Genomic DNA, 26,145 nt, shown 5'->3' with positions numbered 1-26,145 from the left:
CGCCGCCGGGGCGGGGCCAGGGTGGGGCGGGGCCGAGCCAGGGCGGGGCGGAGCCAAGCCAGGGCGTGGCGGGGCCAGGGCGTGGCCAGGGCGGGGCGGCACGCAGGGAGGGGTGCGCCTTAGAACCGTTTATTGTGCGCGGGCCTGGGTGGGACAGCGGCCCCGCCTCTGTCCCTGGCCGTGAGGGGCCCTGCCGGTGACACGGGCCGCGGTGGCAGCCGTGAGGGCCCCGCAGGCCCCTGCTCGCGGGGTGGGGGTGTGTGTGCTGTGTCCATGACAGTGGTTCTGAGGTGCCGTCCGGTGCGCAGGTCCGTCCCGGCAGGTGGTGCGGCAGCGCCGGCCCGGTAGTACCAGCCACCGGCACCAGGCGGGGGTCAGCAGGCCGGGCTGAGCCGGCCCGGGGTCAGGGCTCCTCGTCTGTGATGTCCAGGATGCTGCCCAGCAGCGCGGTGAAGGTCGGGCGCTCCTCAGGCTTCTGCCGTGCGGGAAGGGAGAGCCCAGCTGGAGCCTGCCGGCCACCCCACCGCTCCCCAGGGGAGCCGCAGGGCCATGTTGGCACCCCCCTGGGCAGCCGCGGTGGCCACCAAGGGTGAGAACAACTTACCTCGTGCCAGCAGCTGTACATGACGGCATAGACCCGCTCCGAGGCCTGCTGCGGCCGGTAGAGGCGCAGGCCTTGGATGACGTGCTCTGTTGTCTCACTGTTATTAAACCTCTCGTAAGGCATCTTTCCCAGAGAGTAAACTTCCCACATCAGAACGCCTGTTACAGGAATGGCAGGGACAGTTAATGGCACGGGAGCGCCTGTGCCTGAAGCTGGTTTGCAGAGGAGCTGGCTGTTGCTGCCCCTCCAACCCCCCCCCCGCCCCCTGTTCTCTGACCTCCAAGCCATTAATGCTGTGCTCTTACCAAAGGCCCAGACATCAGACTTGCTGCTGAACTTGCTGTACAGAAGCACTTCAGGGGGAGACCACCGCACAGGAAACTTTGACCCCATGGAGCTGGTGTATTCGTCATCTAGAACATACCTGCAGCACAATAAATGGATCAGGGTGCCTGTTCCTGGATTTTGCATTTCACTCCTCCATGCAACCAACCCAGCCCAAAAGGAATATCGACAGCTCTCGGAGCGATCAGAGGTTGCACTCTGCATGGGTTTCAACAGGCAGAAATGTCCCTTTGCAAACAAGTGTATGTCAGTCGGGACTAGGGAAAGGGTAGGGTGACACAGAAGCATAGCAAAAAGGGGATGTGGAGAGAAAGCTGCAGCCAGGAGACTAGAGGTGGGGGGAAAGAAAAAGCAGAGAGGGGAGAAAAGGGATGGGGGGAGTAAGAAAGGGATGGTAGAAAGTGGAGAAGCAGAAGGTTGAGTCAGACAGATAAAGTGGAAAGACAGTAGAATATGAAGCAGAGCTGGAGGATGGTGAGGAGAAAGACTGAGGTATAGAAGAGACTGAAGGAGGAGATGGGGGCTTGAGACCAGAAGGTGACACAGATGGATCTACCAGACCTGGAAAGGCCAAAATCTGATACTTTCACAATTCCTTCGTTGTTCACCAAACAGTTGCGAGCAGCCTGTGGATGGAGATATGGAGGCAGTCACTCCTACCTGTTCCTGCCTCTCCCATCCCCCTGTACCATCTGGAACTTCATCTTGCCCCCACCTGCTTAACACTTTGCCTCACTTTGTCCCAAAAGTTCACCTGGACTGGGGCAACCTGCAAAGTGCTCAGCAAAGATAGCGAGAGGCCTCCAGGCATCCTGCTTATCTACAGAAGGGCCACTTCCCTGGTGGGATTTTGCCTGAACAAGTACAGCACTTGGCAGGACTGCAAGCTGGCAATACCAGCCCAAGGCCTGACAAACCACAGGCTCAGCTTTTCATGGGAGTCAAGAGGTCCCTTTTCACATCTGAGACAGCGATGCTGCCTGTGCTGCCTAACACAAACACTCCCCTAGCTGCAAATGCATTTCCCATCCCCTGGAAAACTACCTAGTCCTGCCCCTTTTGCAGCCTCTGCTAACTTGCTGCAGAGGAGTGATTTCAGAACACACCACTGTGCTCAGGCGGGCAGGGAAGCTTAAAGGGACGTTCTGCAGAAAAGGCTGCAGAGCTGCCTCTCCTCATGTTGATGAACTAGCTGGACCCTGTCTAGGACATGCTGTGGCTGTTGCAGAGCTGGAGATGTGTCCTTCAGCCACAGCCCTACCAGGTCTCGGTGCAGGAACTGCTTGGATTCCAGGTACTCCATAGCTTCACAGACATCCTTGCACATCTCCAGCAGTTCAGCAGGCTGGAACCGCCGCCGAGTTTCCCTCAAAAAGTTCAGGAGGCAGCCGTTGGCCATGTACTCGGTGATGATGAAGATGGGACGCTGCTTGGTGCAGACCCCATAGAGCTGCACCAGCTTCTCATGAGAGAGATTCCTGTGTGGGGGACAAGAAAGGCAATTCTGAGCATCTAGAAGGTCAAGCAGCAAAAGAAGCATCTGTGAATAAAGAGAACGTGGGAAAGGAAGGTACTCCTAGCTCAGCTGATGGTGGAAAAGCTCACTGGCAATCAGCACAAAGGCAGTAGGTTCTTGGATGAATTTTGCAGTATGAGGCTGCCTGGGAGTCCCTCCACACCACCCAGGAGTGCAGCCATTCTGGCAAGGCATATCCAGCACTGACTTGCAGGCTGCACGCAACTTACATCATGACTTTGGCTTCGTCGATAAACTCATCCTCTGACATGGAGCCCTCCCTGATCATCTTGATAGCAACATCATACTGGCCTCTCCATTTCCCGTACTTCACCACGCCAAACTGTCCTGTACCCAGTTCCTTCAGGAACGTCAGATCCTTCGGGTCAATCTCCCACGACCCTAGGAAAAAGAGTGTGAGTGTAACGTGGGTGCAGGTGACCACCCTACAGGGTGCTCCCAGTCATCAGATCTAGCAAGCTGCCATGGTTTAACCCCAGTCAGCACCTAAGTACCACAGCCGCTCGCTCACTCCCTGTCCCCCACACCCCAGTGGGATGGGGAGGAGAATCAGAAAAAGGTAACACCTGTGGGTTGAGCTAAGAACTGTTTAATAATTGGAATAAAGTGAAATATACTATTACTACTCATAGTAAGTGTAATGAAAAGGGAGATAAGAAAAAAGAGATGAAAACTCAAGAAAAATGGGTGGTTCACAATACAGTTGCTCACCACCTGCTGACCCACACCCAGCCAGCCCCCAAGCAGCGATCGGCACCTCCCAGCCAGCTCCCCCCAGTTTATATACTGAGCATGACATCCTATGGTATGGAATATCCCACAGCTGTCCTGGCTGTGTTCCCTCCTGGCTTCTGGTGCACCTCCTCACTGGCAGAACACGGAAAACTGAAAAGTCCTTGATTTAGAGTAAGCACTACTTGGCCACAACTAAACCATCAGTGTGCTATCAACGTTATTCTCATACTAAATCCAAAATGCAGCGCTGTACCAGCTACTAGGAAGAAAATTAACTCTATCCCAGCTGAAACCATGACAGACACCCAAGAGCTCAGGAGTGTGTGCTCCCTGAAAAACCATCCTAAAAAATCCACACAATCTGAGACCTGTTCCTCCAGGGGATGGAAAGCAAAGTTAGCTTGTGGCATCTCTTGGTCAGTACTGTCAGCAGAGGACCAGCGAGTGTCAGGCAGTGACTCCTAGGAAGGCTGTGAGCCCTGCTGCCACGGGACAGGCAGGATTCCAGCCCTGGAAAGTCACTGCGGGTAGAGGTGGGCCCTGCAACAAGGGAACCATGAGGTAGCCCAGCTTACCATAGCCAAGGCCAGCTGTGGAAGGAGCGCTTTTCTGATGTTGAGACACAGGGTACTTCAATCTGGATATAAGCCCTGAAGCACAAAAAGGTATATTGTCACACCACACTTAACTGCCATGTTCCAGCAGAGAGCACAAGCCTCCGGCCTTCAGTGCAAGAAGGTGAGGATACTGTTGTGTCAGTGAAAGCACTTCTGGCCTCACCCTGTCCCCCAAATACTGACCGGCAGAGTTGTGCTGATGGTACGTGATGAGCTCCGGGATGGTGTTGAACAGGTGCTTTTCTGCCAGGTAATACTGATTCTGGGGGGTGCAGCATACAACGTAATGGCGGATTGTGCCTTGGGGGTCTCTGGAGAGACAGTACATGGGTGTCAGTGGCATGGAAGGCCAGGCAGTGTGAGGGGTGCCTGGAGGGACCCTCTCAAGTAGGAACAAGCTGTTCTTAGACCCACTTACGCAGAGGACTTGGCATAGACAGAGACCGTGTACTTTCCTGTCTTGCTGGTAGAGTCTCGGACAATGAAGCCCCCTTCCTTACCCTACAACAGAAAGGGGAGAGGGGACGGGGTGGTTGTGGGGAGGCGTGACTGTAACAGGCAAGACTTAAAGTGATTGAAGATCACAGCGTGGCTGGGGAGGGTGCAAGAAGTCAGAGGAGTCCTACTTCCAGCCCCTGCCTTGGGGGGCCACCTGCTGAAGTGCTTGCCAGGAGGAGGCCATGTTGGAGTAGAGATGGTTCCTAGGGCTGTTGGGGTGACATTCCCCTCCCGGCGCAAGCCAGGGTTGGTCCCATGCTAGACACACGACAGCAGCCCACGGAGGGTTGGTTTGTAGAAAGGACGCAGCCTCGGTACCCAACACTTACCTCCTGTTTCAGCAGTTGCTCCGCTTGACTCCGAGTGATATTCTTTGAGTACCACCTGGAACAGGGACACAGCCGTCAGGGAGATCACTACAGCCACCACTGTTCCCAGCCTGGTCTGACCCTGGCCCAGCCAGCCCAGGCAGTGCAGGGAGAAGGGCAGGGATGGCTTGTCAAGAGCCAAGGCTGGAGGCTCTTGAAGGGTGTGCAAGAGGGAGAGTGACTCAGCCAGGCTGGGCCTGCAGGCTGCATAGGTTCACAGGGCTGAATTTAAAAAGTCTCTGACCAAATACAACTTGCCACATCCCTGCATCTTCTCTTACTCACTCAAAGATCTCCAGGGAGTTGCTGGTTTCAGTGACATAGTTGCTGGGGATGTATCCTTCCCTCCTGCAGGAGACAAGGGGAACACACTGATGGAGGAGGTCAAGGGGAAAGCAGGTACCTGTCCCAGAAGGCTGAGTAGAAATAGGCTCAAAAACCTTGGTGCAGTCCTATTTGGGTTCATGCTTGGGGAGGGCTGATACCACAACCTGCTTCAGTCTCCCTCACCCTTCTCATGTGCCATCCCACACGTGAGCCCGCAGGCAGGTGGGCAGCTGGTGCTAACCCTGCGGTGCTGGGGGGGTGTTTGCCCACCAGTGCCTTGGCACCAGGAGAGGACACCATCGCAGGGCGAGTGCTGCGGGCAGTGGGAGCTCTTACCCGTTCTTGTCACGGGCTTTCCACCAGGGCAGGTGGCTTTCCTCCAGGATAAAGTACTCCTCGCCCTTCTGCAGCTGCAGGTCCTGCGCATTCATCGGCAGGTAGTCATAGAGAGCCACCACCTTCTTCATCTCGCCTGCTGTGCTGGGGGCTGGCTCAGGAGGCAGGGGCTTCATCACCATCTTCCCCAGAGCGAGGGAAAGCATGGGACACGGTGAGGCTGGCAGACACACTGTTTCCCAGGTGAGACCCTCCCCAGGCCTGGCAGGGCAGTGAGCTCAGGCCAGGTCAGTGCAGCATTCATCTCAGCTCCCACGGTGTGTCTCCACCAGGAGACCAACCTCCCCCTCCAGTGCTTGTTATTGCAACATTTCCTCCATGGAGACCCATCCTAACAAAATATAAGAGTTTTCTCTCTACCTTTTGGCTTAACCTGTGACTCCTCCACCCTATACCAGGGCTTCTCTATCCTCCCAGCTATCACCCCAGCTTCCTGGGAAACCTCAGGGGTGAGATCATTTGACTCTCCTCTAGGCCTTTGGGCTCCATCCCCTGGTTCTTCCTTCTCCCTTAGGCACTATCTTGACATCCCTCTCCAGAGCAGAGCGCTGGCCTGTACAACTCCGAGCAATGCCCTGTCAGTCACTGAATGCGTTGGCTTTTCGTGGGTAGACCTTTCCTTAAACACCTTGGAGCAAACCCACATGCTGATGCAGACCCCCACCTGGTCCTCCTCAGGAGTGGGGGGAAGAGGCTTCTTTGTCTTGCGATAAGACCGCCCAACTTTTAAACCTTCAGAACAGAAAAGGGACTAAGGTGAGAAAAGATCCCTGGCATTGTGCTGTGGTGGTCCCCAGGGGCTGGGGCTGGGGCAAGGGGAGGGTGCCCAGTTCTTACTGCCGTTCCTGCTCTCCAGGATCTGGCAGCCCATGGCATTCTTGGCTGTCTGGGAGCAGCACAGGTACTGGCCATCAATCCAGAAGCAGGGGTGATACTTCTGTACCAGGTCACTGTTGTACCGGATCACTGGCAGAGAAAGGGAGATGCGTGTGACCCAGGGCTGGGCCCCCTGCCTGGTGCAGAGGGCTCTCTGCTCCCTGAATGCCAATGACCAGCCCCATTAAATCATTTCACCCTCTGCCATGCTACTGATACACAGTCACATGCCGCCCTGCTGCTCAGGTTTCCCTCAGCTCATCACTCATGTTTCGGTGCTGTGGCTATGCAAACCCCATGCCACAAACCCCCTAGCTTGGGGCAGGGGCCAGGGCTTTCCTCTCAGATTTGATCAAAGCTCTTCAGCAGCTCTGCAAAGGGACACAGGCATGCTTGGAGGGCCAGGTCCTGCTGTGACCAGCCTTCATGCCAGATGAAACATCCAGCATCCCCCAGGCTGCTGAGGCCCACGGTTCGCAGTCCTTTTGAACCCTTTTTTTTTTCAGAAGCAGGGAGGGAGGCCAGTGCTGTGCCTGGCTTGTCCACAGGGAGAGCAGGGCACTACTACCATCCCCTGCCTGCTCAGAGACTTCCCTTGCTGGGACACCGCTCCCTTGCTAGGCACGCTCCAACCAACTTCCTTGTACTTCTCCTCAGGCTAGAGGGACAACTGGATGTGCCTACACACCCCTGCAGCACGGTGGTGTCCCACAGCAGCTCTGCAGATTGCAAGAGAGCAACCTGCTAGTAGAGCAGGATGAGGGCATCCCCGCTGCAAAAGGCCAGAATTTTCTCTCCCCTTTTCCCTGTGGATTTTCCGCTGGCTTCAGCTGCCACAGCAGAGGAACAGGCAGAGGACTGGCTGCCTGCCGGGGCACAGCAGCAGGGCTCTCGTGAAATAACTGACTTCCCCGTTATCAGCCTGCTTTGCTTCCGCCTTGCTCAGGCAAACTTCCCTGTGTCAATTTGAGCAGCTAATCTCACCCCACCAGCACAAAGCCACAGAAAAATACACACGCACCAAGAGACACAGACGGGCAGCTCCAGCAGATTTCAGCCAGCTGCAAGCACCCCAGCCCCTCTGCGCAGCGCTGCTGCAACACACTCTCAGCTCGAGGAGGTAGCACCCACGCAGCTCAGCGTTAGCTCAGCAGCGCTGAGCGAGGCTTGGGCTGGGCTAGGAAAGACACTCCCTGGCTTTCAGCAGGCTTTTTGTCCATGCTCCCTAAAGTACTGGGGGTTCTACTCTCGCCTTGCATGCCAGTACAGCTGCGTGGCCACATCTGCTATTTCCTCTTGCCCTCAATAACTTCTGAGCCTGCTTGGGCTGATTTGGAGCAGGCTTGTGAGAGGGCGAGAAGCCTCAACCAAGGTGGCTGTGGTGCTGCAGAAGTCAGAGGGTGACAGAGGTGAATGTCCATCTCCCCCAGGCAGGAACGGCTGATGTCAGCTCAGGGATGTTAAGAAGCGTGTGTGTGGAGACATGGCCTTACAAGTCTGCTCATCACGGGAGAAGTTTCTGATCAGCACTTGCTCTTCCGTAGACATGGGATAAGGTAACCACAAGATAGCTAGCCCTCGGAAACCCAGTGCTCTGGGTTGTGCCACACACACAGCTTGTTGCTTGTGCTTGCTTTCCAAAGCAGCCACAGAGCCCCCAAACTCACCGCTCTTCAGCTGATGGATCCAGCGCTTGCGCAACTCCTCCGTTGGAGAGAAGACGTAGAGGGGCCCTTCATCATATACCACCTGCAGAACCACACGCCTCAGTGCCTCAGCTGGGGGTCTCCCAGGGAGGACAGGGGCAGCTGAGGCACGTGGCCACCGCAAGCAGCCGGTGCAGAGCACAAGCCATGACAACGTGTGCTGGTCCCACACGGTGCTCGTGGGACTGTGACGGAGAGGTTATAAATAAGCCCCCTCCCCCGAGACTTTCCACTTCCTTCTCTGACTTTCAGTGTGTCGGGGGCCACAGTGGGTGCCAGCAGGGGCAGGCAGCTGGGCTGGGGGCTGAGTGGGCAGGCAGCATCCCTCCAGCACTGGCTAGGGGACCAAAAGGGGTAGGGCAGAGCCCAGAAACAGGTTTCTATCTAAACAGCCCCCTTAAATAAAGCTGCCAAATTCCTCAGGGCTCACAGAGGCTCACCTGCCTGCAGTACGCAGTGTGGACAGCAGCAGGATGTCCCCAGACAGCTGAGTGACACCTGGCACTGGGGCAGCGATGCTGTTTGGCCCCAGGTCCCTCTTGGGGTCCTCCCCTCAGTACCCTGCAAGGGGGCAGAGTGGACTGGCAAAGGGGTTGCAGTGAGAACTCACCTGGAAGGGGTAGGGGAACCGTTCGATGATTGAGATTTGCTCCATGTTGTTGTAATCCTCTCCTTTCCTCTGGAAGACAGAGGCAGAGATAGAGGCTGGCATCCTGCTGCTTGGCTGCTAGCATCCCCCTGCCCTGCATCAAGCTAGACCTTGGGTATAGCAAGGGCTGTGGGTGCAGAGCCCCCTGTGCCAAGCAGGGCTGTCCCAATTCCCACCACCCCAGGACAGGGTAACTCTCCCTACTTCCCCAACGAGGGGACAGGGGGACACAAGCAGGGACCCCAGGACCTTCCTCACCAGGACCTGCCGCTCAGGAGGAGGATTATTTTCAGGTACCACCGTTTCCACGCAGGTGATCTTCTCAATGTCCACTGAGCCCTTCTTACTGCCCCGGCGCTGCAAGAGATGGATTTGGTTTGAATGATTGCCAAGGGGGAGCCCTGGGGAGACTCAAACCAACCGCTCCATGGGCTGGGTGCTGGTGAGGGACAACTGGCGACCCATGGGCACTGCTGTGGCCCTGTGGCCGTCAACTCACCCCTCGCTCAAAGTCATACTCGTAGTAGGACAGCTTGCTTTCTGTCAACAGGAACAGACGCTTCTTGAAGTTGAGGGGAGACGTTTTCTTCTTCTGCTGTGAGCGCTTCAAGAAGATGCTCTCCAGGATGACGCTGGCCATGTCGGCCTCCCAGTCTCCTCCGAACTGTGCTCACTGGGTTGCTGTGGGGACAACACCGACACGGCACCTGCTCAGCCAAAGACCTGCCCACTGCTGGACCTCACCCAGGGGCAATCTCCCCGCTGCCTGAGGGGCAGCTGGGGGATGCTGGGACCTCCACGGGGGGAATCAGCTGCAGAGGTGTGCTGGCAGGCCCGTGTGGGGTATTTGCGATGGGACCTCTCCCTTTCCCATCACCTCTCCAGCACCAGGCTGTGGACCAAGCCACCACCCAGCCGGATGCTGGAGGGGCCCCGGCTGGACAGATAGACACAGAGGGCTGGAGAGGGAGGGAGCCGGGGAGGCTGCAAGAAGCGCAGCCCTGGGGAGGAGCGCAGAGCCTGAGCAGCTACACTCAGCAGGCTCCCTCCTCCCCTCCAACATCATGCGTGCGTGCGTGTTGCGGGGGGGGGGGGGGGGGGGGGGCATTTCCTCCTGCCACACCGCAGGCGCTTCATGCTGGGGACCTGCTGACTTGGCAACGTGCAAGGGATGGCCACCAGAGACCAGTGGGAAAAATGCTGTGGGTAGGTCCTGGCCCCGAACAGTCGCAGTGCCACACTGCCAAGAGCAGAGCAGCTCTAAAGTCATGCTTCGCCTCTGCATCCACAGAGCCTGCAGCAGTGCAGGGTGATGCTCAACCCCTTTCCTCCCCTGTGAGCAGTGCTGGCTGGAGGCCGGGCTCGAAGGGCTGCCTCCAGCCAGCAACCAGAGGGTTTAAATCCTCCCCCAGCCCTCCTCAGCAAAGCTCTCCTCCTGAGCCTCTCCAGGGGCAGTGAGGGCAAGAAAGGGCTCAGATGAGAGCCCTGCATCCCACCACTGCGCTGCCCTCAACAAGCTGGAAATCCACCCTGCCCCTCCATGCTGCAGCCAGGCACTGCGACACTCAGATGGCTCCAGCACCCCAAAGAGACACGTGGCTGGAGCAGTGGGCATCTCCTCCTCTGAGGGCTGTAATCAATACTTGACTCCAGCCTGGACCTAACGGGAGCTGATGAGCTGTTTAGAGCCGCTGCTTAACTGTGATCCCCTTCACATCTCCTGCCCCGACTGCCTACATGCCCTGCTCCCCCTTCACCTCCACCTCGTTCCCTTTTTGCTCCTACAAACACAGCTTTGGTGGCCAACCTGAGAGAAGTTCTTTCCCTCCCCTGCTGCCCACAGCCCATCTCCTCTGGGGGAGGCTCAGAGGTGGGCCAGAGCCAGGGGCTGAGCCCTCTGCTACCCAGCCCAGCCGCTCCCCCCATGCCGGAGGCAGGCATTGGCATTGGCTCACTAGCCACAAGGACCAGGTGGGAACCAAAGATGCCAGGAGTCTCACCTGCTGTGCCTCTCTCCGGGGCATGACCCAGCCTGAGGGCAGGAGCAGGGGTCTCCCCCCATCTACCGGTGATGCCCAGACCCTGCTGCTGCAATCCTGCCCCTGCCCCACTGCAGTGGCTATAGCCAAAGAGGTTGGGGACAAGCAGGGTTCCCCCCTCCCAGGGTCCTTCTTTCCCTCCCCTTGTGGCTCTCATGGCTCAGGCCTTTCTAGCTTGTTTGGATGGCTTAAAAAAAATAATCAAAAACCCCACAACAAACCAAACCCACTTAAAGTATTGGTTCTCAGAGTCTTTTAGAAAAAATAGCAGCCTGCTCTGGGTGATCCAGGCCTGTGGAGAAAGGAACTGGGGTCCCTGCTGGGGACAGGACAGACTGCTGGCAGGGTGGTGGGTGAGCCCACAGCAACCTCAGCATTCCCCTGTAGCTCCATGCCTCAGGTTCCCTAGCTATAAAATACGGCTGCCGAACCTGTGTCCCAAGAACAGGAGGGCTTCCATCACACATCCTCCCTGCACAGCCACAGGGGCTGAGCAGAGAGGCCCCGGGCTCCAGCCCACGCCAGCTGCAGTGCCAGGTCCCCAGAAGCTTTACACTGAGTTACAGCAGCTGGGTCACTGCCAGCAGTACCAGGCAGATGGGACACATCCTTGCTGTGTTCTCAGGGACAGTGCCGCCAGAGTGGAAAGGACAATATCTCAGAAAATTGTTCTGCCCTAGTACGGCACAGCCGCCCAGTCACCAGCACGGCCTCCCCATACCCAGCATGGTGCAGCCACCCTCTCCCTGGCACTGCCACGGGCTCTGCTGGGTCCTTGTCTGTCCTTTGGGGTGGCGGGTGCCCCGCGGGACTCACCCCCGCAGGCAGCCATCGCTGCCGCATTGTGACAGCAGAGGTGATGAGTGGGTGGGTGGGTGGAAGCTAACGTGACTTCCTGCCACCATCACACCTCAGACAAGTGTGCTCTGACACCACCACTGGCCCCATGCCACTGGACACTGTGTCCTACCATGGCCCCAGGGCCACCCCTTTGCAAGCGGGCTCCCTGTTCCCTGCCAGTCCCCAGCAAAGGAGCTAAGCCTGCCTGCCACCGCTGCTTGATGGGGCTGGAGTGGGGCTGCCATGCTTAGGGCGAGTGGGCAACGGGGTGTCTGGGAACTACGAACTCCACAGCCCAAGGTGCAGCCTGGGAGGTGTAAAAAATGAAGGGTGGGAGGGACAAAGAAGGGAATCTCTCGCATGGGAGAGACTTGCGAACAAACCCAGAGCTACACCCCAGCAGCGTCCCCTGCAAAAAGCACGAGCGAGGAGCAAAGGCACCCTGGCACCCATGCATCACCCTGACTCCATTGCACCCCTGCAGCCCCTGCCACCCACCCTCCACCCAGCTGCTCTGCAGTGCCGCACCCCCATGGCCCCCGGCGCCGCAACAGCTGCGTCACCCCCGCTCCGGCGCTGCCTGCACAGCACTGGCCAGGCTGCAGGACAGAAGCGGAGCCTGCCCAGCTCGGTTCACGCGCAGCTCGGCAGCACGTGGCCTGCGCCCGCGATGGCTCCCGCCACGGCAGGCGCCACGGCCCCCGGCCCCGCCGAGGAGACGAGCCGAGGTGCGAGGCCACCAGCCTCCCCCCACCCCGCAGCAGCGCTCATGGGGCTGCACCAGCAGCCAGGGCATGGCCGCCCTCGTGCTCCCCGCCACGCCTCGCCCTGCGCCACACGGTGCCAGGCCACGGCCCCCCCGCGCCCCCCGCACTCACCCAGCCCCGCCGGGGTCCCGCCGCGCCCGCTGCCCCACGCCCCGAGCGCCCCGCCGCCGGCGGGTCAGGGTGGCTGTGGCGGCCAGGCCGGGAGGCACAGCGGGGCGGCCACGGCCACGCAGGGAGGAAGGACGGGGCCGGCCAACCCCACCCTTTCGGTTCCCCTTTTCTGGGTTCTGAGTCAAAAGCAGCAGCTGCGTTTCCTCCCGGAGCCATGCGGGGCCGGGGCCTGTCCCGCAAGGAGCGCGCGGGGGGCCTGGACACCACGCCGGGGCCGCGGGGCCGGGACACGGGGAGCGGAGCGCGGAACCGGGGCCTGAGCTACGGGCGAGCGGGGGGCAGCGCCATGGCCCCGCGGGCTGCCCGCCACCGCGCCCCGCTCCCGCACCTGCGCCCCCCACGGACCCCCGCCCCATCACCCCTCGGCACCCCCACAGCCACTGGCCCGCTGCCCCTACGCCCAGCATTTCCCTCCTCCGCAGCCCCCCGCCCCGCAAACCCCGCACCCCCGAGCCCCCTGCGCCCCCCGCCCCCGTCTCCTCCCACCGGGAGGCGGCGCTGCAGGCCCCGTGCCTGACGGGCCGCTCGCCCTCCCTGCGCCCGCCTCTCTATGGTTCCCCGCTCCCCTCTGCTTCCTTTTCCGGCGCGCCCCTTCTCTTCGGGCTGCGGGCGGCAAGATGGTGAGTGCCTGCGGCAGCTGGCTGTGGGCTGGCTCTATCTGCCGCCATCCGCCCCGGCAGCGGCTCGCTCCGACCGCCCGAGCTGCTGGCCGCTGCAGTGGGTGCTCGCCGGCGGCGAGGCGGGGTTAGGGCGGCGGCGGGGGCCGTAGGCCCGGGACGGAGGCGCCGGGCCTCTCCGAGGGGAGGGGGAGAGCGGTCGGGTTGTGCTCGGCAGCGCCGGGGCGAGGGGCCCCCAGGAGCGCGGCCTGGGCGGCCTCTCTGCGGGCTGCAACGTGGGTCCTGGCCGTGCTGACTCGTTTCTCCCTGCCCTTCCAGGTCAACGTCCCGAAAACACGTCGGACCTACTGCAAGAAATGCGGCAAGCACCAGCCGCACAAAGTCACCCAGTACAAGAAGGGGAAGGACTCTCTCTACGCCCAGGGTAGGAACGGCTGGGCTCTGGGGCACGGCCTGGGTAGGCCTGCTAGGGTGGTGGCTGTGGGAGAAGAGGGGTTTGCTCTTCATCGGTTGTGCAGCTGCAGCCTGAGGCCTGCTGGGGTTTAGTAGGAGTGCCAGTTGTGCTTGTAGCATGTCCTGAGTTGTTGCCTAAACAGCCATTTCTTCTTGTAGGAAAGAGGCGCTACGATAGGAAGCAAAGCGGCTATGGGGGCCAGACAAAGCCTATCTTCCGTAAGAAGGTGAGTGCTGTTCCTGGCAGGAGGACCTGAAACTTTCTTGGCAATCTACATGCCCAGCTGAAGAGGGATATTTCGGCCTCCTGCAGCCTTGTGGTGGTCCTGTGCTCAAGCTGTGTTATGGCAGCTCTTTGCTGGTAGTGCTGTCTGGGGAGCATAATGTTCCTTATCTACATCTGCTCATCTTCCCTCCTGCTCCTGTCTCATGTAGGTGCTCCTTTTTTTTGTAGGAATAGTGTAGCATGTGTTTACAGAGCAGGTTCTGCAGGGAGTGTTGGTGCTGCTGGGGAGTGGGGTATTATTGGAAGCAGTACTTTTGATGAAAGGAGTGTTTTCTTCACGGCTTGCCCAAGGGGGAGAGTACAGCAAAGGGAAAAGGAGCCTGCTGCTTGCTTTCCTAATGTTCTTAAAGTGTTAGTAGTTTTCACTGAAACATTTTGCTGGGTTTGTGAGGCACTCTGCATAGCGAGGCTGCCTTCACCGACAAGGGTATGGTAAAAACAAAGCGTGTGCAGCTCTTGGGGGTACCACAGAACATGACACTGTTTTTTTGCAGTCAGCTGTCTCCAGGGAAATCCATATTGCTGAGCCAGTAAATGAGAGCAGCTGCGTAAGGAGAGCTGCTGCATAAGGCCTTTCCTCAGAGTCTCAAAGCGGCAGTGCAAGGGCATCAGTGCATTCTGTTACAGATGAGTTGCAGAAACCTGCTGCTGTCGTCCTTCCTCTTCAGTGTGGGTGCCTGGGACTGTAATCTTGCAGCAGGTTTTCCCTGTGCCTCTGTGCATCTCCTGCCAAGGAGGTGGAGTGGGGGTGAGGACAAAATCTATGGTGTTTACAGCAGAAAAGCAAAACTCGATGGGTGTGAGCTGTTTAGTTATGCTTAGAGCTGTTTGGCTTGTTGCTGGAGAGCCCTGGTGTTCTGCTGGAGACATTCAGGAAGTCTTCCAGCAGGAATAAAAAAACAGTACAGCAGTTTTTCAAGCTGAGTTTCTGCCAGGAAGTGGGGAGATGTTGCAGAAAATGCTTCTGCAAGCAGGGTACACGAAGCAGCTGTAGTGCTCTTGCAGCTTGGTACTCTCCACCATGCCATTGCCATCCCCATTTCTGTTTTCTTCCCAGTCAGCACTATATGGATGATTGGCCAAGACTTGCAACTAGTGGTTACAGCCCTGTCCAGCTGCTACAGTAGCCTCACAGCTTTGGTTTCTTCCCTCTGTAGTCTTTTGGGCTTCATAGAACTTGTCCATAGCTGTGGGTCTGCATTCAGTACATTGTTTTGCCGTTCCTTCTGGGGAAAGTTTATCAGTTGTGCTGCTTTCAGATGGTTGTTCGGTCTGGCTTTCTGCTGAGCACTGTCAGCGTCCTCCCACGCTGCAGAAGTGCCTGTTCCTTGGTGCATTAACTGGCACAGACTTTCTTCCAGGATGGCTGATCTCTGCAGGGGACCAGCCCTGCCGCACTGAAAAGCTTTTGCCAGCGTCCCTTATTGTGATGGTACAGACCCACTATACTCCCGCATGGGTCCTTAAGGTGTCTTCTGGCTTTTAATGGAGGGGGTCTAACTCTGTTGGTAATATTATTTTTTTTTACACTTTTGAGTGCAAGCAGCTGATCTTCAGGAGTGCAGATAACAGGCTTTTCTTAAGAGCAGCAATTTGTTTGCTTGTGGACATTTTGTTCATTGATACACTCTGCTTCTCTCCTCCCAGGCTAAGACCACAAAGAAGATTGTGCTGAGACTGGAGTGTGTGGAGCCCAACTGCAGGTCCAAGAGGATGCTGGCGATTAAGAGGTGCAAGCACTTTGAACTGGGAGGAGACAAGAAGAGGAAGGTAGGTTTGTATACTGTGTGGCTGAGAAAGGGTGGTGACATTTTAGCAGTTAATAAACTTGCTCTGTCTTTTCCTTCTTCCAGGGCCAGGTGATCCAGTTCTAAGCTCCATCCTACTTGTTGTTACGGACCTTATTAAAGTATTTGGAAGTGATCTGTTGCTTACTTTTGCATATCTTCTCTTGCTGGTGGGGTGGGACTTGCACATGCATCAACCCAACAGGAAGCTGTTGCTTGCAAAGCTGCTTAGGAAGTGATCAGTTGTAATCTGATGACTTTTGAAGAAACCCTGCCAATGGCTGTGATCACCTTGCTGTGTTAGGGAGGGGTGTTTTAGAATATATGTAAAGCCTGAGGCTCTACTGGATTTTTGCACTGTGGCTCCTCTGCCTGAGCGTTGTACTGCTGCTTTGCTCCAGGCTTGTTTATGAGCTTCCATGAAAGGGCCATCTCTGAACTTCTGCAGCTTGTTTCATTTAAAACAGGTAATGTCTTTATTATAGCAGTTCCATTTTAGGAACATGAGGGTGAATTTGAATAGTTGCTAGATGAAGTAATGATTGGGAAGGGGGGGGGGGGGGGGAAGCAGAGCTGCCAGAGTAGGCCTTTTTCTTCTCCCTGCCCTTTCCCAAAAGGAGAAGGAGGTAAGATTCTCTGCACCCAGCAAGGGTTTCAACACAGTAGGGACCAGAGTAATCCCAACAGCCCCTGCACTTGGCTGTAGGCCCCTCTTCACAAACAGTTGTGCTGCCCTAAGGGGCAATGCATCAGCAAAGCCCCTGGAGCAACTAGTGGGTTTAGTATGGGGCTTAATGGGAAGGAGCATCACCTGCACCATTGGGCAGTGGTTACATACTGTGGCTGTGAGTGTAATGGTAGCTCAAAGAGGGAGAGGGACAGCTTCACACCAGCTGCATGCTGTTGCATGTCCACTGTCCTGTGGCTGGCTGCTGTTGGCACCTCTTAGAATTTTCCCTAAAAGCTCCTACACAGCACGGAAGTTTCAAATGAGCCCTGACTGATAGGCAGCTACCAAGAGCACGGTGGGTTACAGGACAGCCTACACTGGGCTCTGACTGGATCAGCCACAGGTGGCAGCGTGCTGCTGGTGAATCCCCTGGCAGCAGATGCTGGGAATGCAATGCAGAGTTCTTTCTTTTAGTGAACGTAGAGCTGGAGGATGGAGAAATGCCTCTTCACATCTTCATAGGAACAGAGTGCTCAGTTACCAAACTGCAACACAGTTTGTATTTTTGCTTATTCAGTACTGGCTGATGTGACTGGTGTTTTCAAACTCCTGCTGCTTAAGCTGTTGGCAGCAGTGGCCTTGACCTCTGCCCGTGAGATGGACAGCATAGCTGCATCCTGGCAACTTTACTGGGCACTGCTTGTAATTATGACAAATTTCACAGGAACTTAGTGACTGGAACAGACTGGCCTGTTTTCTAAAACCTGATTTCAGATACCATGCTGTACTCCTGTAGAGTGGAACTAAGAAAAAGCTCATCCTTGTTAAGGGACATTTTAATCAAAGTGCTTAATCACAGAGATAAGAACAAATCAAGATGCCCTGATTGTGTAGGAGGCAAAAGGGGACATACTTGTATGTGATGGTTACATAAGTGATTAGTATCCATCTCCTGTGTCAGAAGGACCTGTTAATGCAAAGGCCGCTGTCAGCAGCAGAAAGCAAAAGCACACTGGTATTTCTGGAAGGCGGCTCACTGAGGAATAGGATCCCAGCGGTCTCATGAAGGGTAGGCAGGGAATTGTCATCTAAAGGGAAGTGACAGCCACTGATGAGAGGAAGACTCTTGGGGTAAGGAGACACCTTCAAAAGCCAAGTCCTAAGGCACGATACTTAATCACATTTATACTGTGCAGGCAGTTGTCAAGGAAGCAGTTGCTAAGAAGTGCAGTGATTTAGGCCAGTCCCTGAGTTGTCAGAAGGTAGATGTAGATGTCCATGCTGTGAGAACATCATTTCTTCAGCAGGGTACAAGCAGCTTTTCTTGCTCATGCACTGTGTGCCCCAGTTTGCGTTCTGAGGAGTGTTGGGTTTCTTCAGCAGGGTAGGAGCAGCTTTTCTTGTTCTTGGGACTGTGTGCCCCAGCCTGGAAAAGCAAGAGCAAGGCAGCCAGGATGTATTTCCCTATTGTCCCTGAAATGCTCCAGGAGAGCTGTAAGATGCTGCATGTATCCTTTGCATTTCCTTGACTGGCAGTGGCAGTGCATGTTAACAGGTGGTGCTGCCCAGCTGGGGCCCTTATAGCCCCTTGAAGGAGGAGTTAGGAGAGATGCCAGAGAAAGGGTAAACAGAAGAGAAGCAGCACCCCTTTCCCTGTTATCTCTTGGTGACAGTGATGCCTATTTGTCACATCAGGCTAAAGGTTCAAAATCCACCTAGAAGTACTTGATTAGTGAATGCCTGAGGAAAGAACAAAGACCCTGCATGGAGGAAGGAGACAGGCTTCTTGTCACAAGAAGTTTAGACAGAGTCCGAGGCTTATGAAAAGACTGAATTTGTGCTTCCTATAGAGCCACTACTTTCAGCAGCACGGTGCCTGTTGGGTTCACCTCCACGCTCAAGGAGGAGACCCAGCTGTAAACCCCCCAGTCCCTGCTGGCTGGCAGGATCTGCTGGACAGAGCACGCTGGGTTGCACGCCAGCCCATTGCCGAGGAAGGCGAGGGAGAAGGTGAAGTTCTGGGGTCCCCCAATTTCCTGGTGGTTCAGCACTGCCACAGCGTAGGCTTGGCCAGACAGTGGCCGCTCCCACAGCTCAAAGTTCTTGTCCTGCCAAGAGAAAATAAACCCGGGGCTTATGTTAGGGGAGGCAGAACTGATGCTCTTCATGCCTGTTAAAGACAGCTTCAGGAACAAGTAGGCTCGCTGGGCTGTTCCCAAACCCTGAGCACTCCCCTCTACACCCCATGTAGTGCCCCCTTTCTGAGGGGGCTGGCTGCCTGCACCCCACACTGCACCCCCAGCTGGGTCCTGCCATACCTTGGTGATTTGGTATCCCTGCTTGCCCAGTGGATCCTGGTTGATGGCGATAACCTCTTTGTTCTGGAGCAGCCACTTGGCCTCAGGACTAATGTGTCGCAGGTCGTTAGACATGAAGAGGGGAGCTGCCATAATAGCCCACATTGCCATCTGAGTCACCGCCTGGTCCCAGCTCAGCCCAAAGTTTCCAATCACCAGCTGTGACAAGAAAACAAAAATGCCCAGTAACACTGCCAGCCAAAGAGAAACTGGGCCACACTAATAAATGACAGGATGCTGAGGGTGGGACCCTTATCTGGGGACTAGTTAGATAGACTGAGCACCAGGAGGAGGACCAGCTGGTTGGGAAAGGCAAGGCATGACTAGTGTGGCAATTTAGGATGAACCACTGGTGGAGGTAAAGAAGGATCCCTAACGAGGATGCTAGGCAGCATTTAAGAATCTGCTTTTCGATGCAGCTAGTCACTCCTTACAATGTCGGCACCCAGGGGTTTTCCCTCTAGTGGGAGACCAGCACTTTGCGGACCGCCTCCCACCTTCACGGCTGTATTCTGCACTGGCACTGCTTGTAGAGGCTGCAGTACACAGAGACAGCGCTTCCTTGGTACTGTCTGTAGCTGCAGTTCTTCCCCTTTCCAGCCAGGGACCTTCTCACCAAGTTCCTCATCCTCAGGCCCTGTCAGAGCCCTTGCTCTCAATGTTTTGCCCATGATTCTCTCCCTTCCCATACTTCTCAGCCTACAGCTGACAAAAGGATTTTTTGCTGGTGCCACAAGGGAAGTGAGCATTGCTCTACTTGCCATGTCAGGATCATTCCAGCCCCCTGGCCCAGCTATCTTCACAATGCTGCCCTGGTGAAGTGCTGTCCAGTCCAAAATACTCTTGATACTGCTCCAGGAATCATAGACATCAAAAAAGTTCCTCCAGTGATTGCAGTACTGTTTGATCTCCGTGTAATTGGGCTGCCAAAACAATGAGTGTGATTAGCCAGAGAGCCTTGCTGTACAAGAACAGGACCGTACACATGGCTAGATTGGATTGGGAATAATCTAGGGGAGAACTATAATAACAATTGTCCATCACCAGCTACCTGGATGATCCTAGAATGCCTTGTGCCAAATAACTTTGGTCTGCCAAGCTTCAGACAACACTATTGCTTCCCTTGGAAGAACAGCTGTGGCCACCTAGCTTTGTTAGAAAATTCCTTTGAGTGCTATTTTACTGAAGGTGTGACTGGGCCAGAGGGATTAAACTGTGACATCCCAGTAATTACTGCCATTTCTTGGGTTTACACCCTTTGGTGACTAATGCATTTAACTCCCAGTGGGAGAGAATGGCACCATCCTGTCGTGGTGGCACAGGGGAAGCCAGCTCTGGGTGGAGAGCAACATGTCTGCCACAGACCCTGGCAGGCAGAAATCTGTTGGTAAACAATGTGGGCGATTCCTATTAAATAGGCTGTCCTAAAGTCTCTCTCCTAGTCCCTAGAGGTGACGGTAAAGCTGAGTCTGCAGCACTGTGTCCAGGAGGAATAACACCGAACTATCCGCTAGCTATGTGTCTGTATTGCCCATGTTTTGTTGCTTGGGTTCCTTGGAGACAAAGCAGAAGGATGCTGCTGTGTTCTTTGGCATGCTCCAGCTGGGCTGTGCCTTCATGCTGCAGGATCCTACTGAATTCTTTTCAGCAGAGTCACCTCAGGTATACTTCAGGGCCCTAAAGGAAAAGGTGGTTTTCCTCCAGCTTATAGTCTTGTTCTCTGTCAGACCAGAAAGCACCAAGTTTCTCAGGAGGCTGTTTTGCAGTCTTAATGCTTTTCTGTTCTTCCCACTTTCAGCCCCAGGATAAGCCTCGAGAAACACTCCTTACCTGCTGCATGGGTCTCAAGTAGAAAGGCCACTCACAGGAGTACACAATGCTCCTTCCAGTCTTGTTCAGGGCCACAGACATGTGCCTGTAACCTAAAAGAAGAGGACAGAGGTTACACAATCTCCTTGATCAAACAGAGGAACCAGTCCCATGTCACAAGTTCAGGTTTCAGTTCAACTCTTGCAAAGACAAGGCTGAACATATTACAGTGGCTGAACCACCACAGGGAGGACAGGGGAGCTTATAGTCTGCAGCCAGTTTCCTGCTTCCCAAGGACAGGTGAGCTTCTTCACAGCTTTGCTACAGGTCATGTGCAGGCTTATTGCTCTGAGACTGCTGATTTCTTTGTACATACAGCTGTAGGAAGAGGCTATGGTTTTGCTGTATGGCATTTTTTCCTCTGGATACCTGGAAATACAAGTTTATCAAGCTTACAAGTTATCTATCAAGCTGCTGGGACAACAGCTGCCCGACAGCTCTGTTAAGTCCCTTTTAATCAGCAGGGAGGGAACAAAAAGTTTACTCTCTCCCCTGGAACTGCTTCACTACAACTGGATTGCATCTGGGTTACACATATGATCCAACAAGAGCTTCCAGCTCCGCTGTCACTTACAGTGCTGAGCTGTGCTCCTGGCTGCAGCAGCTGGCATGTGCCCCACTAACTGGCTTCGATGGGATTGTCACTTGGGCAGGTTCTTCCTGCCAGACAGGGCCAGGACTGCATGCCGGATCCCTGCTGCCAAACACCATGGTGCTGACTGCGCCAGCAGCAAGAGCTCAGTCAAGAGAAAAGTGCCTTCTGACTTGCATCGTTCTTTCTGCAGATTTGCTCCTGTGCTGCTGGGATTTGGTTGTGCTTGCAGAGTCTGTAGCCAAGCTCCCTCAGCACAGTAAACTACTGAGCTTTCAGCTGCTGACTTGCCAACCTGCGTGCAAATAACTTCTGAACCGGGATTTACACTGGCATGCTTTAAAATGAAAACCCCAGTAGGCTTTTCATGCCAGCATTCCCTTCATATTTTTTTTTTTCCGTTAAAAGCCCTGATAACTGCTATTTTTATGACTGACACAGGCTGTTCTAGCTTCAAGCTAATCCACGCTGACATGGCCTCAGCAAAGGGATTAAGTGTTAAGTGTGTGAAATGCATTGAGGTCTCCAGTAAAGGCACCGCAGAAGGGCAAAGCTTCTGCTGCGTTAAGAGCTGAGGCAGCAGTCTGCATAGAGAGCTCCCAGAGTACACTGCTGCTGTTTCCATGCTCACTGTGATGTGGTCTCTGGTGTGAGAAAGCTGCTTTTTCAAGCTGTGCAAAGCAGTGAAAGTTCCAGGAAGCTGAACAGGTAAAAAACACTCGCCACTCTGGGCTTGCAAACTGAGTCTCATACTTTCTTTTCCAAGCAAATCCCTTAAATGAGTATGCTCAGGGAGAAACAACTCCCTGGAGCCCACCCTGGGCCTAGAATTGCTGCTGCCTGCAGAATGTTCCCTCCCTGTGGCACAGTATTGCCTCAAGCCCATACCTACCTTCTGCCAGCAGCTCCAGTGAGCCAGAGTTGCAGCCGTCAAACTTCAGCAAGTCCACACCCCAGGAGGCAAATGTCTGGGCATCCAGGTCATAGTGGTTATAACTGCCAGGGAAGCCAGCACACGTCTTGTTCCCCACATCGCTGTAGATTCCCAGCTTCAGTCCCTTGGAGTGGACCTGTATGTGCAGACAGAAAAGAGAACTGGGGACGGGGCGGCTGTGGGGCAGGAAGAGGTAGCACTGGGATGACAAGGGAAGCAAAACCCTACTCTGGCAGGCAGGGCCTTAGCTCAGCAGCTACGCAGCTGTTCCCCACTCAGCCTTCCCTCTCCATCCCTGCTCCCAACACGGCTGCAGGTCGGGTCCCCAGCTGCCATCACTGCCCTACACCACTGTGGGTGGCACTCACGTAGTCAGCCAGCTTGCGGATGCCACTGGGGAACCGTTTTGGGTCAGCCTGGAGCCTGTCATGCTCATCCCGCGTCGGGGCCATCCAGCAGTCGTCAATACAGACGAACTCGTAGCCTGCGTCCCTCCAGCCCTCGGCAGCCATCACATCGGCCATCTCCACGAAGAGCCGTTCGCTGGGCACGGGGAGGCAGCACCACCAGAAAGAAAGCGGAGAACGTGGCTGCCCGATTGCCAGCACCGACACGGCAGCCCTGCGGCTCCTGCCGAGGGCCCGGCCCGGCCGTGGGCACGCCAGCGACGGCGGAGCGCAGGGAAGGCCCGCCCGGGGCCCAGCCTGGCTCTCCGCCCTGCCGCGGGGAGGGCGCGCCAGCTGCCAGCGCACAGGGCCGCAGAGCACCGCGCCGGGCCGGCCGTCCCCGGCCCTCACCCCCCCAGTGCCGACCGCTGGGCTCCCCTGGGGCCGGAGCTCCCCATCCCGCTCCCGGGGCCGGGCCGCGGGGCACCGGGGCCGGCCGCCGGCGGTACCTGACGCAGCGGTGCGGGTCGGTGGCGCAGTCGGTGGCGCAGAGGAAGCGCTCCCAGTGCAGCCAGCCCATCGGCGGCGTCCGCGCCAGCCCGTTGTCCAGCGCCAGCGCCGCCGCCAGCACCGCCGCCGCCAGAGCACAGCGGAGCGCCCCCCGCACCGCCGCCATGGCCGCCGCGACGACGGACTGTCCAAGCGGCCAATCGCCGCGCGGCGTGAGCCACGGCTGCGCCAATCCTGGGGAGCGAGGCGCACTGCTGCCCGCCCCCTGCCGGTCATGTGCGGGATGGTCATGTGATCGGGGCGGGGCGGGGCGGGGCGGGGCGGGGCGGGGCGGGGCGGGGCGGGGCGGGGCGGGGCGGGGTTGCCTGTCAGTGTCGCGGCCCGGCTGCGGCCCGGCTGCAGCGCCGCGGCCCCGAGGGGTGCTGGGCGGCTGCGCTGACCGAGGCTGCCGGCGCGTCGGCCGTGTGCGGTGTCACCGCCGCCCGTGCGAGCGCAGGGCCCTGTGGAAGGAATTTGCCCCCCGGGCCTGGGGCTTGGCCTGGGACCTGCCTCAGAACCTGCCGCGAGCAGCTCCGTAACGAACCCTCTGGAGGCACCTCCCGCCCTGGGGCAGCTTCGTCCCCCTGTTCGCCTTCCTCCTCTGTCGCCGCTACCCTCTCACCCTGCCCCGGGGGTCCCTGCACCCCTCTGAGGTGTTCGGAGCACAGGGCCCTCGGGTGCCAGCCGCCGTGCTGGGGAGCTGGCAGGGCCACTGCCGTGAGCTCGGGGTGTTTTACAGGGCTGTGGGTTGGGAGGTGGGGTAGGGGAATGGGGTCTCTGCAGAGCCTGGCTCTCCTCTGGCAGGGATCCGAGGATCCGTGAAGCCTGGGGTTGGATCCAGCACTGGCAATAGGTGATACGGAGCATCGGGTATGGCCGGGCTGTTGGCTGCTGCTCTGCCCGCTTGTGGGGATCCCTGAGGGGCTTGATCCAGCGCATCGCTGCCTGGGGTGCCTGTGCTCATCCAGATTTTTGCGCTGAAAGACTGTGGTCTCTTTTCAAACAAGTTCAGCCACAAGAATAAGTCATAGTCACCAGGCATTGCCCTGTTTGCACCAGTAAAATCAGCTTGACTGGGGGTTGAAACAAGAACCTCTGGGAATGGGCAATGGGGGTGTCAGCAGCACCCAGAGAGCTGTAAAGGGCACCTGCATCCCAGTCAGCATCTCTGAGGTGAGCCCCAGATTTCATCTCTGCCTTTGCAGGACTCACAGCTGTGAGCATGGCTGGGCCTCACCCTGCTGGAGGTACCGGCACTGGCAGCGTGTGCGGCCTGTCAGGGAGGCTGGAGGCTTTCCCTGCCAAGGCAGCCATGAGAACAGTAGGAAACAGGGAATGAGGAGCCAATTCTTCTCCACTGTGCATCTCCCCCAGGGCTGGGCCAGCCCCTGCAGCTCCACTGGAGCTCTCATCGTGGGCCCCACTGCAGCAGGGGGGGAGCAGGATGGGACCACTGCCGGGCCAGGGCTGCCATGGTGTTGGGCTCTCTGGGCGCTGCTCGCGTGCATGTCCATCAAAGGCATCTCGCTAGGTGTCCTCCGATCCCTGCTCTGGTGCATCCAGGGAACAAAAGCTCTTCAGAGCCTGTGGTTTGATAATTGTTCCTTGTTTCAGTGCCGGGGTCCTCCCCCTGGCCCTTGAGGGGCTGAAGCGCAGAGGCTTCTCAAAGTCGGACAAAACAAGCCGCTTTGGGAGCTGGAAAACCTCATCGCTTTGTTTTTTTCTTGTTCAAAACCACAGCCCAGAGCTGGGCAGTTATCCCGTATTCCCAGGGCTTGGGAGCACTGCAGGGCTGATCCCTGCTTGTGTCTGGGCTCCAGCCCTCTGTTACTGCCCCTTGCCAGGTGTCCTGCCTGCCCTTGCGACACCTGGCACCCACATCCCTTGGGCTGGGGAACTTGTGAGGTGCCCTGTGGCCTGCACGTGCTGGTCGGCTTCCCCTGGGTGGTGCAGGCTGGTCCCATAGTGTTGCCAGGGGGGGTGGATGTGGCCGTGGGGGTGTGGGGTTTGGCAGAGTACAGTGAAGCCCCTCTGAGCGGGCAGAGGTGGGCTGTGGGGTGATGCTGCAGCTTAGATCACAGGGACACACTGGGGGCCAAAGTGCCTTTGGGCTCCTGGGGCTCCTCTGTCCGCAGGCAGTGCTGGCAGAGCTGTGCTGAGGGTTGGGGTGCTGGCACTGCCACACTGCCTGAGTGCCCTGCACATGCACCTTCCCTGGGGTGGAAGGATCCTGCCCCATGGGGCCGGCTGTAGCAGGACTGCAGTCCTGCGAGGGCCCTGTGCACCATGGCTTGACTGGATCGCAGCAGGGCATGCTGCCAGTCCAGCTCCTGTCACTTTCCCTGTGCCTTGGTTTCCCCATCTTTAAGGACCAGCCCTGGCCCGCTCAGGACTGGCTTTCTGACTTTGGAGCTTGATATTTAACAAAAAATCTGTGCCCGGGCAACATGTGAAGGGCACTGGGTATTCAGAGCCCCACAAAAGCTGTCACCTGTTCTTGCTGCATAGAGCTCACCTGGCCCCGAAGCTGATGTCCCGAGCAGCATGGGACATGCTCTCCTGCAGGCATTGGTCCATCCAGACAGGGTGGTTTGCTCAACCTCCGGCAGCTGGTGTTGCCCCAAGGCAGCTCCAGGCTGTGGGTGCATGCAGGAGGCTCTGGTGAGGGAGAGGGGGAGGAAGGGAAGGTTTGGTGCCCCAGTGCCACCATGCGCAGCAGCACAGCTCAGCTCCAGCAGGATCAGGCCCTCTGTGCTTGGCAGAGTAGGGGCCTATCTGGCATGCTGCCACAGTGCCTGGCCAAGAGCATGTTTGCTCGGCCCCATGCAGGAGCCCCGGGGAGCCCTTGGGGCTGGCAGGGGGCTGTGCTGCCCCAAACCTGTGTGTGCCCATGGCTGCCCACCCCTGGGCTGTTGGGAAGCAGCTGGTGCTGCTGATGATCATTTTGCTGTCTGAAAGTCCCATTAACCCAGAGTAACTCCATTAACTTCCATTTAAACTAGCAATTAACTTGGCCATGGCTGTTGGTCCCATGCCTGCAGCTGCTTTCCGTGGTGGCTGGGATGCATCCTGCAGTGCACGGCCTTGGATGGGAAGTGGAAAACTCTGTCAGAAGGCCATGGGCTTTGCTGGGGGATGGAGCCACCTGCGCTGGCCTCTGGCCATGCTGC

General features: G+C 57.0%; 3 protein-coding genes across 3 annotated transcripts; 1 reads left to right on the top strand and 2 right to left on the bottom strand.

The window, feature by feature from the left end:
- Positions 1–113: 113 nt before the first annotated feature.
- On the bottom strand, positions 114–12,564 carry BTK (Bruton tyrosine kinase). The gene is made up of 19 exons (XM_055817715.1): positions 12,416–12,564; positions 9,158–9,339; positions 8,917–9,015; positions 8,620–8,688; positions 7,971–8,052; positions 6,265–6,393; positions 6,092–6,159; positions 5,368–5,549; positions 4,990–5,052; positions 4,666–4,720; positions 4,257–4,339; positions 4,022–4,149; positions 3,797–3,871; positions 2,696–2,867; positions 2,211–2,427; positions 1,511–1,575; positions 910–1,028; positions 605–762; positions 114–475 (listed from the first exon to the last, which is right to left on the bottom strand). The coding sequence occupies exons 2-19, from the start codon at positions 9,296–9,298 to the stop codon at positions 404–406; spliced, it is 1,977 nt and encodes a 658-aa protein (XP_055673690.1). The 5' UTR covers positions 9,299–9,339; positions 12,416–12,564; the 3' UTR covers positions 114–403.
- On the top strand, positions 12,208–15,754 carry RPL36A (ribosomal protein L36a). The gene is made up of 6 exons (XM_055818234.1): positions 12,208–12,265; positions 12,737–13,095; positions 13,411–13,516; positions 13,705–13,772; positions 15,479–15,601; positions 15,685–15,754. The coding sequence occupies exons 1-6, from the start codon at positions 12,208–12,210 to the stop codon at positions 15,703–15,705; spliced, it is 735 nt and encodes a 244-aa protein (XP_055674209.1). The 3' UTR covers positions 15,706–15,754.
- A 1,352-nt stretch (positions 15,755–17,106) lies between these two features.
- GLA (galactosidase alpha) lies at positions 17,107–23,127 on the bottom strand. The gene is made up of 7 exons (XM_055817718.1): positions 22,936–23,127; positions 22,409–22,583; positions 21,999–22,176; positions 20,476–20,567; positions 19,407–19,568; positions 18,607–18,804; positions 17,107–18,396 (listed from the first exon to the last, which is right to left on the bottom strand). Exons 1-7 carry the CDS (start codon positions 23,100–23,102, stop codon positions 18,133–18,135), a joined length of 1,236 nt encoding a protein of 411 aa, XP_055673693.1. The 5' UTR covers positions 23,103–23,127; the 3' UTR covers positions 17,107–18,132.
- Between the last annotated feature and the right edge of the window lie 3,018 nt (positions 23,128–26,145).

This window comes from Falco peregrinus, chromosome 13 (assembly GCF_023634155.1).
Source record: "Falco peregrinus isolate bFalPer1 chromosome 13, bFalPer1.pri, whole genome shotgun sequence".
Classification (NCBI taxonomy): domain Eukaryota; kingdom Metazoa; phylum Chordata; class Aves; order Falconiformes; family Falconidae; genus Falco; species Falco peregrinus.
The sequence above is the reverse complement of the archived record's forward strand: the minus strand, read 5'-3'. Positions and strand labels throughout refer to the sequence as shown.